Source organism: Gopherus evgoodei, chromosome 1 (assembly GCF_007399415.2).
Source record: "Gopherus evgoodei ecotype Sinaloan lineage chromosome 1, rGopEvg1_v1.p, whole genome shotgun sequence".
Lineage (NCBI taxonomy): Eukaryota > Metazoa > Chordata > Testudines > Testudinidae > Gopherus > Gopherus evgoodei.
Genome location: NC_044322.1, coordinates 262,918,288 through 262,934,995, shown reverse-complemented (window position 1 = coordinate 262,934,995; position 16,708 = coordinate 262,918,288). Strand labels below are relative to the sequence as shown.

General features: G+C 44.5%; 1 protein-coding gene across 1 annotated transcript in view; it reads left to right on the top strand.

Annotated features, from left to right (window-relative positions):
* LOC115644773 overlaps positions 1–16,708 on the top strand; it is a 230,031-nt gene that overhangs the window by 148,169 nt on the left and 65,154 nt on the right. Inside the window, exon 12 of the mRNA XM_030549267.1 lies at positions 4,928–5,194. Coding sequence (XP_030405127.1) covers positions 4,928–5,194 — 267 coding nt within the window. The remainder of the gene's footprint in view (positions 1–4,927; positions 5,195–16,708) is intronic.

Sequence of the window (16,708 nt, the reverse complement as noted above, 5' to 3'; positions counted from 1 at the left end):
AAAGGCAGCTTGATACCAGAGGTCTTTCAATATATTTTGGGGTGAGGGGGAGACAATTTTATCCATTTCTTGACTGATTATCATTTTCATCTGTGTACAAGAATGTTACTTATTGATTTTAAAAGGTTTTATTTGATTTTCTTTCAAATATCCATAGTTGCTTGAACTGCATTTGGTGGTTACAAATTCAAATCCAGCCAGTTGGATTAGAATCAACAAATGTAGGGAATTTTCTGTCAAAGGAGGTTCCTCGCCAGCTAGGAATCTCCTCTATTGATGGACCTCCTGCTAGTGGATTTTTCTTTTACTGGCAATTTTCTTTTTTTTTCCTCTCTCTCTCTTTCTTCCCAGAAAGGCATCATGGCTCTCTTCAGTCCATTGTCACAACCGCACTGGCTGGCATAAATGGGCTCCATAGTGTTACTAACTCTTCTGTCATTCTGAGCTGCCATTATACTTGTTGGTCTCCTCTTCATTTAACTTTGCTCCAGCTGGGGCCAAACCCTCCTCACCATATTCACGTGTGTAGTGCCATTGAAATAAAGGGAACTACTTATATGAGTAAGGTTAGCAGGATTTGGTCTCCACTGGTGTTCTATATATAACCTACTGTGTTCACCCAAATGGACCCCAGATTTCCCCCTCAGTAACAGATCCAGCAGGAAAAATATCTTGTCTTCCCTACTTCTTGCACTGATGTGTTTATTTTATACTGTTAGTAGAACAAACTAAACATGGGCCTCTCCATCCCCACTGTTACTTTATAGTTTGTTAATGGCAGCAATTATAATAAGGAAACATAAATATTTCAAAGCACAGGGGGAAAAAATCACTCAGGGCAGCTTCATGAGTCAGAGTCCCCACTTGTGGGCTGTCTGGCTGATCTCTGAACTCCCTTCTCCCTACCCAGCAAAGGTCAGCAGGTTATACAGTTCCTAATTGGCACATTAACAATACCTAATTGCCAAATAACCTACTTGTTTAACCCTCACTGGTTCTGGATAAAATCCTGAAATAGAGGAAGAGATAGTTGGGTTTCTTCCCAGCATCTATTGGGAGGGGCATGATAGGTCCAGAAGAATGACTCCCCAGGGCTTCTCTGGGCCAGTACACCCTGTCACACTTTACTATTCAAGTCTTGTGGCTGGTCTTTCTTCTGTTTAGCTCATCAAACTCTGCGTTGAGCTGAGCTATATTAGCAAAAGAAGATGGATATGTCTTCAGTGGAAAAAGCCTGAATATCAAAAGTAGAACCTCTAAAATTGTCACTGGGATTTGGCATATTCTGTTGCCATATTGAGGGGTTTGAATTGTGATTCTCAGTATCTGCAGCTGATAATGTTTCTAGCTATTTTGTCATTTAAAATAACATTAATAATGAGATGTGTCGGTCCAATAGCATAGGCAAAAATAGTTCTTCTTTGAGTGATTGCTCACGTCAATTCCAATTAGGGGTGCACGCACTATGAGCATGGCAGCTGGAAAAGTTTTCCCCTAGCAATATCTGTCAGGTTGGCCTAGTCCTCCCCCGGGGTCATGCCTTCATGGTGCTGAATATAGAGCCCTGCCTACACGCCATCCCCTCAGTTCCTTCTTACTGCCAGTGACAGTTAGCTGGAATGCCTTTAGCTCTTGCTTCAGCAAGCATCTTTTTGCAGTGTCCACTCGTAGCTAGCCTCGGTATATCAGCTGGTTCAGGACAATTTGGACAGGGTTGTCGCTCTGCCTCATAATGTCCTTGACTCCCTCCTGTGGTGGCTCAACCTGCAGGTGGTGTGTGCATGACTTTCCTTCACCACATCTCAGCCATCCCTATGGCTGGTGATGGATGCATCAGCCTTGAGGTGGGGTGCACATCTGGGAGACTTTAGGATGCAAGATCTCTAGTCTCAGGCAGAGCTTGCTCTCCACATCAAAGTCAGAGAGCTGAGAGTGGTCCACCTAGCACGTCAGACCTTCTGTGCCTGCCTGGGTGGGAAATGTGTAACAGTTATGATGGACAACACCACAGCGATGTTTTATATAAACAAACAGGGGGTTCACGCTCCTCTCTCCTTTGCTAGGAAGCCCTCATGCTGTGGGACTTTTGTGTAGCTCATTTGATACACCTGGAAGCCTCAAACCTCTCTGGAGTACAGAATGAGTTGGCGGACTATCTCAGAAGGTCATTCCACGGCCACAAGTGGTCCCTGCTCTCGGACTTCGCACACTTCATCTTCCAACAGTGCAGCTTTCCCCAGATAGACGTGTTCACCATGCAATGCAACAGGAAGTGCCAGCAGTTTTGCTCCTTCCTGAATCACAGCCTGGGCTCTATTGCAGATGCGTTCCTCCTTCCTTGAGGGGCCACCTTTTCTATGCATTTCCCTCTCATTCACACAGCACTCCTCAAAGTTCGGAGGAACAAGGCCTCGGTGATATCGATAGCTCCAGCCTGGCCCCATTGACACTGGTACACATCTCTCCTCAAAATGTCTGTGGAAGCCCTAATCACCTTGCAGCTTTTCCTGGACTTGATAACACAGGATCATGGCCATCCCCAGCACCTGAACCTGGAGTTGCTGCACCTCATAGCATGGAAGCTGCATGGCTGAACCTGACAGAGTTCCCTTGTTCGGACCCAGTCAGGCAAGTACTCCTAGGCAGTAGGAAACCCTCCACCAGGGCTTCTTACCTGGCCAAATGGAAGAAATTTTCAATCTGGTCAGCACAGCACCATCCATCTCTGACACTCGTGTCCATACCCCTTATATTGGCCTACCTTCTCCAACTTGAGCAGCAGGGGCTGTCCTTGTATTAATAGAGGTTCACTTGGCCACCATTTCTGCCTTCCATCCAGGCGCAGAGGGCTGGTTGGTCTTTGCTTACCCTATGGTCAGCCATTTTCTGAAAGGTCTCGACGGGCTATATCCACACATCCGACAGCCGGTCCTGGCCTGGAACCTCAATCTGGTCCTTTCCAGACTAATGGGGCCACATTTCCTTCCTAAGGTTCTTTTGCAGTTTCATGTCAGCCAAGACATCTTTCTCCTGGTTTTCTATCCTAAGCTGCACTCAAGCAACAAGGAGCAAAACCTTCACTCGTTGGTCATTCGCCAGGCATTAGCCTTCTATATCGAACAAACCAAACTGTTCCAGAAATCCATTCAGCTGTTTGTTGCAGTAGCAGACAGAATGAAAGGGCTTCCAGTCTCCTACCAAAGGATTTAGTCATAGATCATGTTCTGCATCCGGGAATGCTATTACCTGGTGAAGGTACCGGCCCCTTTGCTTACAGCGCTCTCCACCAGGGTGCAGTTTTGTGAGCAGTGTTCCTAGCACATGTTCTGACCCAAGAAGTATGCAGAGTAGCAACATGGTCCTCCATTCATACTTTCATATCACATTATACAATTACCCAGCAGGTCAGAGATGATGCAGCCTTTGGTAGAGTGGTGATCCAGTCAGCAAACATTTAAGCCCTGGCCCCACCTACAGAATTTAGGCTTGGTTATCACCTAATTGGAATTGACATGAGCAATCACTCAAATAAGAAAAAACGGTTACTAACCTTCTTGTAACTGTTGTTCTTCGAGATGTGTTGCTCATGTCCATTCCAGTACCTGCCGTCCTACCCCTCTGTCGGAATAGCCGGCAAAAAAGAATGGAGGGGGGTGGGTGGGTCAGAAGGGCCTATATTGAGCACCATGAAGGTATGACACCAGGGGGCACTGGGGTCAAGGCTGACCCAACAGATACTGCTAGGGAAAAAAATTTCCAGCTGCCATGCATGCTAATTGGAATGAACATGAGCAACACATCTTGAAGAACAACAGTTATGAGAAGGTTCATAATTGTTTTATTCACAGGGTTTTCAAGAAAACAGGTGAAGTGGGATCATTCCCAGGAACTAGAACAGGGGTCGACAACCTTTCAGAAGTGCTGTGCCAAGTCTTCATTTATTCACTCAAATTTAAGGTTTCGTGTACCAGTAAAATATTTTAATGTTTTTAGAAGGTCTCTTTCTATAAATCTATAATATATAATTAAACTACTGTTGTATGTAAAGTAAATAAGGTTTTTAAAATGTTTAAGAAACGTCATTTAAAATTAAATAAAAATGCAAAGCCCCTCGGATGGTGGCCAAGACCCAGGCAGTGTGAGTGCCACTGAAAATCAGCTTGTGTGCCGCCTTTGGCACGTGTGCCATAGGTTGCCTACCCCTGTTCTAGAATGTAAGGTGAGCACCGTAGATATGTTTATAAATGAGAAGAAATAATATACTTTTGGTCTCTTAAGGTGATGTTTTTTATGAGCGCAGAGCAGGAATGGGTTAGGCACACATCAACAGTTACTGTTATTTGGTAAACCAGATTTTAAAGTTTTATCTGTTTTAGACATTAACACTCAGAGTATCAGTAAGGGTAAACTGGACTGGAAGCAGAACAAAATGTGTAGCTGTTGACGCCTGTGTTAACAATTATTTTTGAGACTTGGTGACTCATATGTAGTGCTGTGTAGGTGATGTAAAATAAAAATACTTGTGTCATCTTGTATAATGCTCCACAATAGCATGCACCATAGGATCTGATTTTCTCCCAAAGTTCCCTTTGCACTTCTATAATATGTACTATCTGAGGATCTCAAAGTGCTTTACAAATCTTAACTACCGAAGCCTCACATTCATTTGTGAAGTAGATATTCCCCCACTCTGAGTCACAGAAAGGTTGTGATTTCTCCAAGTTCACCAAGCAAATAGATGGCAGAGCTGGTACTAGAACACAGGTTGTCTGACTCCAAATCTTGTGCTTTGAATCTTTTAGGTCACATTCTCTCTCAAAAGTGTGCTGGGAAATGGCCAAAGGAGATATACCTGTTCCCTCATCTCTTTTCCTGTTCAGAACAGTTTTTAATGCTATTACCTTCATGTATGTTAAATATCTTCCAGTACTGAAAGAATCAGCTGAAGAGTCAAATAAGGACATGGATGGCTGTTGCATTGGAGATAAGAGGCCTGGAGAGTCCAGAACACCCAGTCATGCAAATAGAGGAAGACCTTCCAATCTGGACCACACCATTCTGCTGGGAATGGACCAACAACGAAAAGCTGAGGGAAGACAAGCTCAAGCCTTACACATTTACTCAAAACTCCAGGAGACTCAAATTCCTGCATTCCATGCACCTGAGACTAGGACTATCTCCAACTTCGAAGATTGTGAGTTCTTATGTTTGAGTTTGTTTGAAGTTGTTTACTCAGTAAAAATACGGAGGTCAAAAAGGGGAGAGAATAGTAGCCTTTCATAATTCTTGCTTACAAAGCACATTGTAAACCCAGTGCACCCACGCTTTTCATTGTGTTGCTATAGGTCAGGCATTAGCACTAGTATAAAATAACTCTGACTCCTGCTGTTATTCAGATAGACAAGAATGCACTTTTAACATTTCTTTCCTCCTGTAAAGAGGCATGTCTTGTTCCTAGCAGCAGAAACACAAAGGGCCATATTTTCAAAACTACTTGCCTGAATTACACTTGCAAAATTTCTGCATTTATCCATAGTGCACACACAGAGTCCACATTTGTACATGTAAAACAAATTGTGCACATGCAATTACTCAGATATGGGCTTTGCACATATAATGGGTACATGCACAAATTTTGCATATGAAATTTAGACAGCCATGTTAAAAAACCTTGGTCCAGAGAGCTTGTTCAATGTGCACTACTTCAGCTGATTGTAACTGAATGTTCGTGTCACCATGTGATTGGCAAATAAAGCACATAGAGGTCTGCTTGGGCTCAAGTAATAGGCCACAGCTTTATAAAATAAGGTAACAATTAACCAAAATGGTGGCCTGGCTAAAAATTCTAAGCCCAGTGTGACAAAGCTTTCTCTCCACCTCGGTGGGTCCTGTGCTTCCATTTAGTAGCGGGCTGAGGTATTCCTCTTTTCCCTCGGAATTTTCCCCACACCCCTGACTTTACTGTCCACATCCTGTTGGAGCAGGGTTTCTCCCAGTATCCCTGATGGGGGGATGGGGAAGGGAGCCTCTCAGTCTCTGATAGCCCCTCCGGGCATGGTGGCAACAGATCAGACACCCAGTTCAGTCTGTCCCCTCTGGCAGAGTCTCTTCTTTCAGACCTCCAGGGCCTGGAAGGGCCGTCCACCCTTTGCCACCATACCTAAGTGGCTTCTCTCCTAATGCTTGTCAGCATCTGCACTGCACTGCACTGCACTGCACTGCACTGCACTGCACTGCACAGCACAGCTCTCCAGTAGCTCAGCTTCCTCCCTCAGCTCCTATCGCACGCTCCTATCTGGCTGAAGGGGAGGCTTTTAACAGGTTCTGGCAGGCCCTTGATTGGCCCCAGGTGTCCTAATTAACCTAGAGTAACTCTGTTCAGCTACCAAGGGAAAAGGTCCTGCTTATCCTGGGGCTAATATACCTGTCTCCCTAGTCCCATGGCCTGCCAGGGATATTAGTTGGTGGCTCCTCCGCAGAGCTGTGAGCATGGGCGTGTACTTGGCATGGTTCACAGTCCTGCCCCCCCAACGCCTGGCCTTTTTGCAACATGAGGGAGACCCTGGCAAATGTATACCTGGAGTATGCCAGGTTGCAGCCCCTGTTCCGGCTCCTCCTGACCATCCTTTTACGTTGCTGGCTGCACTTTTCCCCTCACGTTTTCCTATATGCACACCCTATCAGTTGCCCCACAAAGTCATGGGACATCCTTGTCAATCTCCTCCTGGCACTGGCCAAAGTAGCCATCTATAAGAACAGGGAGAGGAGTTTGGCTGAGGGAGGTTCCTGCGACTGTGGGGCCTGTTTCTGATCCTGCCTTTGCTCGCATATCCGGGTGGAGTTCTCTGAGCGGCATCCGCTGGCTCCCTTGACACCTTTGAGGAGCAGTGGGCGCTGTCCGGGGTTCTCTTCTTGGTGTCCTCTTCAGGTTCCCTTTGTTTGACCCTTTGACCTTCACATCTGCCCTTGTTACATTTTTGGTTGTCCCCCATAATTACTTGAGTTCCTGGACCTTGTGGATCCTCCCCAAAAGCTAGGGGAGGGTCCTTTAGCACTTCCCGGAACCCAATATGAGGACTTTCCTGTAGCCATATGGCCTGACCCCCTCACACTAGCCATTATCTATGTAATCACTGGGGTTATTGGCCCTAATGTCACCATCATAGGCTCCACATTTCCAGGGGAACTCAGCCTGCAAGCTGAGCATCTGTGTATCTCGATTCTTTTTACAGACCCCTCACTATAGTATCTGAACCATGAGCTATATCAGACCACACCCACTGGCCGCTTTCCCTGTTCATTGGGACTGGTCCAATGATTCTGTAAAGCATCCAGCATATCACAGATAATAATAATAAAGCTCTTAGAAACTACTGCAGTGCGAGGCAGTCACCTTTTATGATTTGAATAAAGTGCTTAGGTTTGTTTGTGCTTTCCAGACATAGTAGTAGCCAGCTGGAAGTACGTGGCTTTGGATGCTCCCAATATAGAATGTACAAGTGACCTAGAGATGACACTTCTGCCCCTGCTATCCTTGATTCGCCGCCTAGAATATCCAGCTCCACAACATGAGAGTCAGCACAAATGCCAAGTCCTCAGCCGGCATCGCTTCTCGTTTTGCTGCCAGTTCCTGAAAAGAGGCTGAAATGTGCTGGCAAGTTTCTGAGTCACAACCCTCAGTGAAAAGAAAGTTGTCCAAACAATGTATAATGGACTTAATCCCCCCTTACCTAATAATTGCCCTTTCAGGATAACAACAAAATTTCCAAAAGCAGCACAGGATACTACACAACTCCTGGGAATGGACTGACAAGGTTAAAACAACCATCAGCCCTAGCAAGTAAAAGTCTCTTGAGAGCACAAAGAGGTGGAACAAAAAAACCTCCTTTATGTTCCTTCATTAATGCCCTGACCCACCCACACACCTAGAACCTTGCTACAGCCAAACTGAAAGAAGTGTTCTTAAGCGAACAGTCCCCTGGAGCAATGTCATCAGTAGCCAGACTCCGGCTCTGTGACAGATGGTAGGTAATGCAGAACTCACCTTTGGGCTGTTTTGGCATCATGCATGGAGATAGTATCTTCTGTGTCAGGTTGAGTACTAAAAGTAATTTAAATGGAGCCACAGCCGTGCCCAGCTGTGCACCTGTTCATACCTATGGAGCACTGCCTGTGGCGCAGGGGCAAAGTCAGGATTAATGCCATTGAAAATACCCAGTTTTATAGCTGTTCCCTTTAACTTATTACATTAAAATAGCCCAGGGCAAAATGCTGAGGTCTGTTCTTAGGCTTGGTCTACACTTAAACATTAGATTTACTTAGCTACATTGCTTAGGGCTGTGAAGAATTTTGCACCCTGAGCAGCTTAGGTAGGTTGACCTAATCCCCTGTGTAGACATGACTAAGTTGACAAAAGGATCCTTCCAGCAACTTCGCTGGAGAGGTGAATTAATTACATGGATAGAAAACCCCCTTTAATCAATGTAGGACGTGTCTATGCTATGGCACTGCAGCAGTACAATGTCAGGGCCGGGGTGTGGGTGGCCTGGCCTACGGGTTAGTGTCCAGAGAGTCTTGGGCCCAGGAGCCATTTACCAGGAATTAGGCTGGGCTGGGATACCAGGAGATCAGAATCGAGAGACACATCAGAGGGTGGAAATCAAGAGTCAGTTACCAGAAATCAGGCTGAGTCAGGCTCCCAGGAGGTCAGGCTCAGAAGGCATGTACAGGTAAATACCAGATAGGCAGGGTGGAGCCCAGCTGTATGGACAACTTCCCATTTCCTCCTCTGGCTTGAACAGAGGTGTGGCTCAATTAGGAGCCTTGAAGCTCTCCCAATGAGAGCTTAACGGCAGGGCTCATGCCCCTGCTGGGTTTTATGGACCCCAGTCCCAGCTGCTGGGTCGAGGATTGGAGTGTGGTGACTCCCAGGACTCATATGGACCCAGCTTCAATACCCGCAGAACCTGACTCACAGCTGATGTGGGCTAGAACATATCCTTAGTCATTACTTAGTGGCTGCTCAGACAAACTACCATTATCTCCTTCAAGGTTTTGAATCCATAGGAAGTCAGGGGGCTCCACAACTTATAGGATGTATGCACTGAAATACGTTTCTTTGTTTTATTGACGGCTCTACGGCGCTACATTTTTTTTCCTGGTAAATGTGTATATTCTGCTAATGCTGTGATATGCTCCCTTTGTTGGGTAAAGAATCCACCTCCATGAAATAATTGTTGACACCTCTCACAGCACAAGTGGCATCCCTGCAGCCCCTTTCACTATTCGTGCCTCCTGTCTGGAAGCTTCATGCTGGAAATGCCAACAAAGCAAATGATATGCTATTATACAACCACACTATGATCATTTCTGTAGAAAATGTGCCTTTAATAAGCGCATTGTAAGAAGTTCCCTTCTCTTTTGTGTGTAGTATAATGAACCTTTAGACAGAATTTTAAAGAAAACCTAACAGTCACTAAGCTCCTATTTCTATGTTTATTTATCCAGCAATTTGCATTAAGTGACAAGCATAATTAGAATTTTCTGGATAAGTGCTAAGCAAACTGGGAGTAGTTTAAAAACATAATAGGGCAACTTGCAGGGATGATGGTGGTTTGGTATATATATATTTTTTTATTTTATTCAGAAAAGATGTTTCCAGAAGCTTCATGCTCCTGTATTTATGCAGGGATTGGCATGTCAAGACCAAGGTCCTGCTAAGTGTCTTATGCTTGCTGTCAAATGCCCTCAGCTTCCAACGAGGTCACTAGGACTTGCATAGATGGGACCAGATTTAAAAGTTTCTTGCTAGATAGCTTAATCTATTTCTAAAACTCAAGTCAAGACAAAGCCATTGTAAGTTAGCTTATGCTAAAGCCTGAAGGAGGGGCAGGTCTGACCTGACCTGCTAAAATTGAGCTAAAGGTGTTAAACAGTGTCTAACATAGTTTTTCAGTGTGGTTTTCAGCTGAGTTAAGTGACACTGATTGAAAGAAAAGTATTTTTTTTCCCTAGTCTATACAAGATGCTCAGCTGCTCACAGGAAGCACTAAACACCTTTGAGCTGTGGAATTCCAGGCCTGGAAATCTTTGTCTCAGAACCTTACATTTGAAATTCAGAGCCAAAAGATAACACAAAGGTTTTGTTCTGCTCAAATTTCTTATAAACTGTTTTGAACCATACATTGTTTAACCCTGTGAAAATGGTAACCGAGGGCAAGCCTATTTCCCAGGGCCTAGACCAGTGGTGGACAACTTGTGGCCTGCGGGCTGCACGCAGCCCATCAGGGTAATCTGCTGGCAGGCTGCCAGATGGTTTGTTTACATTTGCACAGCTGCCCGCAGCTCCCAGTGGCTGTGGTTCTCCGTTCCCGACCAATGGGAGCTGCGGGAAGCGGCGCAGGCCTGGCTGCCACTTCTGACAGCTCTCAATAGCCAGGAACGGCGAACCGTGGCCACTGGGAGCTGCAGGCAGCTGTGAAAATGTAAACAAATGGTCTGGTGGCTCGCCAGCAGATTACTCTGACAGGCTTCAGGTTTCCCACCACTGGCCTAGACTGCCCCCCCACGCCCCCGAGGAAAAGCCCATATAAGAGAGTACCATGGCAGGAAAACTTTGAAATTCTTCTCCCTGAGTATGCTTTGAACTTTTCTGTCAGCAGGGAGCAAGTTTGTTTTCCCCCCAACTCTAGCAGCAGAAGCAGGAGTCCAGCTACTAACAACTGTGGTTCCCCTGGGAACTGCTTATATCCCCTGGAGAGACAATGCCACCTCTGCAGAGGCCTTCTATCTCTATACCTTACAGAGCGGTTCTAAGAACATCTGCAGGCTGTGAATTCACTAGCAGCGCAGTTCCAATCCAGAAATCCAGGGAGGTAGCAGGGAGCCTCAAAGCAAGTGTCTTCCCTTATCTGTGGGTTGCATCAGTTTAAACAATGGATGCTAATCCTCATTACAAAGAGTATTGGGGTACCCTCTGGTTAAGTTTTATCTACACTGGTTAAGTTTTATCTACACTCATCATTTGATGTGACCTGTTTTAAAGTGGTTGTGCGCCAATGGTAGGTTAGAAGGGAAAATTACTTTCTGGGTGATGGAAAGCATTTGATGAATTGCATATACAGAAATAGTTGCACTCTTTCTGTGTTCGAATAAGGAGGGAGAAAGTTTGTTCACACGTCAGGCCTTTTTTCACATAAGACAACAGTTGGAAGTTGCTTATTTTTGGAACAAATAAAATTTAGCAAACACCATCTGCTTTTGATAAAGTGAGCAATGGGGACTAAGACCAGCCACAAGAATGTGCATCAAAATGTTTTTCTTTTTGTTTTGTTTAAAAAAAACAGAAAAAGCAGCCACATAAAATTAAAAGAGATGGCAAGTTTTCTCCTGGAAAATAAGAGACATAAAAAGAGGAACTCTTAAAATGTCAAACATAAAATTGTGGACCCCAAAATAAAGTGAAAAATGAGGCAGACTTTTTCTGTAGTGAGTAGATCTTTTATAGGGCAGAATTCAGACATTTAGTATCTATTTATTCATTAATTCCCATCACAAGGTATCTAGGACATTGCACATGAGTTACAACAATAACTGCAGTGTGAGATACCACTTACTTCTGCGTGGTTAGCTGCAAGTCCCTACCTTACACAGAGAGTAAACCCCAGTCTGGGCTGAACTGAAGACAGTTCAGTTGGGGCAGCACATTCACAGATGTCAACTCAGATGTTGTCACTTACCCAGCTTCCTCTTTTCTCTCTGAGAGGGAGGGTGTATTTCAGTGTGATGGTGTTTCTCATCCCAACCCTAGCCCTAGAGATTGGATGGTGCTGCCTCAGTCCCCATAAACCGATGGGCTGGAGCAACTGTCTAATTAACCCTGAGAGACAGGGGCTGGATGCATTTCAGGGTAGCATTCTGCTCTTTGGGTAAGTCTACACTGCAGCTGGGAGCAGGCTTCCCAACACAGGTAAACAGACGTGAACTAGCTCTGCTTGAGCTACTACCCTAAAAATAATGGGGGTTCCAGGAGTGTTTATACTCAGGCATATAGCCCGAGCTGCCACCAATGCTGCCTTGGCTACACTTTTAGCACATGAGCTAGAGAGCTAGTGCCTGTCTGTTTACCCATGCTGGGAAACACGCTCCTAGCTGCAGTATAGCTATACGCTAGGAGGTAGGGGCCTAGTGTCTCTCTCTCTGTATCTAAGTTATGTGTAAAGCCCTCCTCTCTCTAGTATCTAGGTCTTTCAGTGCATGCCCTCAAGTAACAGGGGAACAGAGGCCTGGACAGTGTGACTGAAAGGAGATTTCAGAAGTTGTAGTGAAACACACAACAAAATCGTCCATTGTTTCCTACTCCCTCTGGCAAACTGAACACACCTCCAACCCCAGAAGGAAAATCTCAAAACACAACCACAACATTTTAATCTTATCCCTCCTGCTATTCTGTCTCCTCTCCTAATAAGGAAGTTTTCTCCTCTGGTGAATGAGTGGAGTTGGGGCAGCAGATCTGTGTGTCTCATTAGAAAGGGTAAATTGTGTGTCATGGTAAAGTGTGCCTTGTTCGCCAGGGTGGATTTCTCTCATCTGGATTTCATTAGTTTCTCAATAGAAAGTCTCTTTCTGCCATCTATTAGGCAGTGAGCAAGGTTGGGGTACCTTTGGCTCCTCACTGATCGTGAAAGCCCAGATAGCAGCAGTGGCCAGAAACATGTTCTTATTACTTAGGCTAGATGGGAGAGTGCCCTCTCATGTCTCAGATGCAGTCCTGGCCACAGCAATCCATAGTTTAGTCCCATCCACATTTCACCTGGGACTGACAGTGAAGGCTACACCGAAATGACAGCAGGTCTGCTTGCTAAGTGGGGCAAATCATCACGACCATGTTACCCCTAGACTCTATAGAATCTGCTTATCCACTTCTATGCCCATTTCATGGTACTAGTCATTATTTTTAGAAGTTGGACTGAAAATGGAGCATCTCTCACTTATGATTCCCAGCCACAACAACTGCCCTGGATGTGAATTTCTAAGGGTGACAGAAGTGAGGTTCAGACTCTCCAGGCTGTGAGCAAGATATTCTTAGCAAATGGGATGCAGTCTGAGCTGAGAACAGGCTGAAACAGATTCTTGTCACTCTCGGGATGTGATGCAAGACAGCACTTTTCCAGCAAGCATTGTCTTAGTAAACTGGCTTGGTGACATTGACCTCAAAGGTCAAAGTCTAGCTGAGCTTCAGCTTAAATCTAAGGGGTTAAAGTGCAGTGGAGAGATTTTACTGTTTCTTTAAATGTATGCGGGGATCATCCAGTTGATCAGGCATACGCCCCGTGGAGGAAGAGCCTGAGCAACTGAAGAGGTATTCAACAAAGATCATGATTTAGCAGTGCCAGATAATGGGGAGCAAAGGTATTATTACAAGTCTCTTTTAAAACAGCAACCAAGATTATTTTAATAATATTTCCTCTTCTTTCTAAACAAAGCAACAAAAAGCCCTCGAAAGTCATCTCTTCCTGAAATGTTTTATTGCTTCAGTCTCTAGCCATACTGATCAGAGAGTCAGATTTGTTACAAGAATCCCACCAACGTTTGAGGTGGAGTGGTGTCTTTGGCTTTGGTCAGTTTGTGAATGTATCTTACCAAACCAGCATTACAGGAGTTCCTAGCTTGGTCTTTTGGCTAAGATGAAACATAACGTTTGCTATCGGGTAAATACCATCATACTTAGCACTTATGCAGGACTTTTTACCTTTTCAGAGTGCTTTGCAAAGGTTAGGGCTAGATTTTCAAAGGTACTGAGCACCTACCACTGGGACCAGATTTTGAAAGAACTCAACTCCCATTTAGTGAACTGGGCAGGTTTTCAAACGTACTCGGCACCCAGCAGTTCCCAAGGGCTTTCAGAACACAACCGAGTCTAACAGGCAGGGTTGGCTCCAGGTCCCAGGACCACAAGTGCGTGCTTGGGCGGCAAGCCACGGGGGGCGCTCTGCCGGCACCGCAAGGGAGGCAGGCAGGCTGCCTTCGGCGGCTTGCCTGTGGAGGGTCCGCTGGTCCCATGGCTTTGGAGGACCTCTCGAGGTCCTCCAAAGCCGCGGGACCAGCGAACCCTCCACAGGCAAGCCACCGAAGGCAGCCTGCCTGCCGTGCTTGGGGCGGCAAAATGCCTAGATCCGCCCCTGCTAACAGGGAAACTGAGATATTGTGTGACTTGCCCAAAGCCACATAGCAAACCAGACTTCCCTGTCTAATAACTCAGTCCAGCAGCACCCAAGACCTGTTTGATATGTCATTTATCTAGGGGTTGTTTCTTCACTCGCAGGGTGTACTAGATGACCCAGTAGGTCTTTTTCTATATCAATTGTCGATGATCTATCGTGTAGAAATGGACTGATGACTCAGAGGAAAAGGAAAAAAAGCTAATCTCCCAAAAGTAAGAAAATGGACAAAAGAATAATCTCAAAAGCACATGAGAATGTGGTAAATGTAAATCATGTCTCTGTGCTCTTTTCCCTCAGACTATCTCAATGATCAATTAAAAACAAATTATTACAGGTTAAAAATTTATTTTTCTTTGTTGGGGAGAAATTGCTTTGTTTCTTTTTAAAAATGTGGTAGTTCTTCAGATTACCGTTTCATGGTGCAAGAAAGCAACCTGTGTCCTTTTAGCGCAAGTTTGTGGGGCGGGGAAGGGTACTGGAATTGGAGCGGGCGAAGTAGCCATCAAGCGCTTAGAATGTAATCAGATAAAGCTAGCTGTTTGGTATTAGGATGTTAGCTTTGTTCAAGTTGCTAGCACCTTCAATGGCCCAAAGCGCTCTCTTCAGTTGTCACCCCAGTGCACCTTTTGTGTGAATAATTTCCCATTGGTATTATCCAGAGCTTGGAGTCGATAGCGGACTAGCCTCTTCGCTTGTACCATTGTTTCCAGCAAGCTTGCTACATCTGCAATAAATCCAGGAGGATTTGCAAGTGGACTGAAGACACATGAGTGATAGAATGAGCTGATAAGGCCTGGATTCCGCAGAAACAAAAGGCTTTCCATTTTGTTCTGACAAGTTAGTCACTGCCTTTGAATTGATTTGATTTGATCAAGTTTTTGCCAGCTGGCGATGGTAGTTCAAGCAAATGAAGAATTAAGCCCACGAGCTTTCTATCACCCTCTAATAAGCCTTCATATCAGTGCCAAGGATGAAAATATCTGCCATGAGTTTGTTTGTTTGTTTGTTTTGATAGAGGAAGATCTTTGAAGCACTCAGAGGCCTTGTCTAGTGACGCTTCTCAGATAAGAAGACTTTAACTGAAAATTATTTAATGACTTATGCCCTTAAATAGAGCATCTTAAAAATCTGGAAGGAAGAAAGCTAACAGAGCCTGGTCTGCTTGGTGCTGGGGAGCTGTGATGTATTCTGAAAAACTAAGGCATTTGTAATGTAGATCATAGTAATTTTCTGTGAATTCTTATTTTCATTTTTTGTTTATCCAGGAAAGAGTGACTCAGAAGCAGCATCTGTTTTTCAGCTTTGTCTGGTTCTCATAATGCATTATGATACAGTGTTGGCAGATATTTTGAGCGGCTAGCTAAATACTAGCAGCAGATAAAAGATTCAAGTTTATCTGACATTTGACAAAAATGAAGATTATCCGTGGTATGGTGGAAGTGAGGTATGTAAGAACAGTTTAGATGGATGGATTAGAGAGCCAGCCTAGTAAAGGCAAAGATCTAGTGAAAAGTTGTCCTGTGTCAGTATTTGTCAGGATGGGCGTGTTTTTTCAGAAGCAAAACCTTGGGTCCCCCTACATTTTTGCATATGAATAATTTGCATGCCTACATTTGTGCATGCAATTATCAAAATTACACATGCAGATCAGGTATTTACACATTCAGATAGGCATCTAATCAGCTATGCTAAAGAGCAGTTTGCACATGCAAGATGCTTGGTTCTTGAGAGCAGTTGTGTTAATTGCATAGGCAAATATAGACATGCCAGTATTGTGTACTGTTGCTTCAAAATTATTGATGTGAACCTTAGCATCTGGGTCCCCAACCCTCTTTTTGAATGCCCAGATGCAGGCACGAGGTAGTTTCTACTCTAGCAAAGCTAGAGTGTGCGCATCTGCTCTTTAGCTGCCTATTAATGGTCCACCAGGTTTAGTATTTACCTGAGTCCATGATTATCCCTTATCTTGTATTTTCCTTCCTCTCTGTCTCATTAACATCTAGGATTGTTCAGTCAACCTCATCACTTAATTGGCTGAAGATCTAATCCCTCCTTCCAGAAAGGAAAAGTACCATGGACACAGATGCCAATTATTCTATTAGCGCCGTTGACAGTGTGGGAGTATTTAATGTCCTTCAGAACTCTGACACAGATCTCCCAGAGGAGAGCATGGTCCAGTAGTTAAAGCACAATAAAGAATAACTAAGGATTTTCATCTCTACCACCAACTTCTTGTCTGACTTTGGAAAAGTTACTTAATCTCTCTGCACCCTAGTTTTCCCATCTGTAAAACAGAGATAATGTATGATTCAGAGGAATGTTGTGACACTTAATTCATTGATGTTTGTAATGTGCTGCAAGATCTTTATTATAATTTTAAAAATACAGAGTAAACGAAAAAAACATTCTTAGAGTATATTATTGAGAGAAGTAGTAATAAAGATTGCTAGTGAGTTTCCACTTGAGCTTGTTTCCATTGTTGCTTT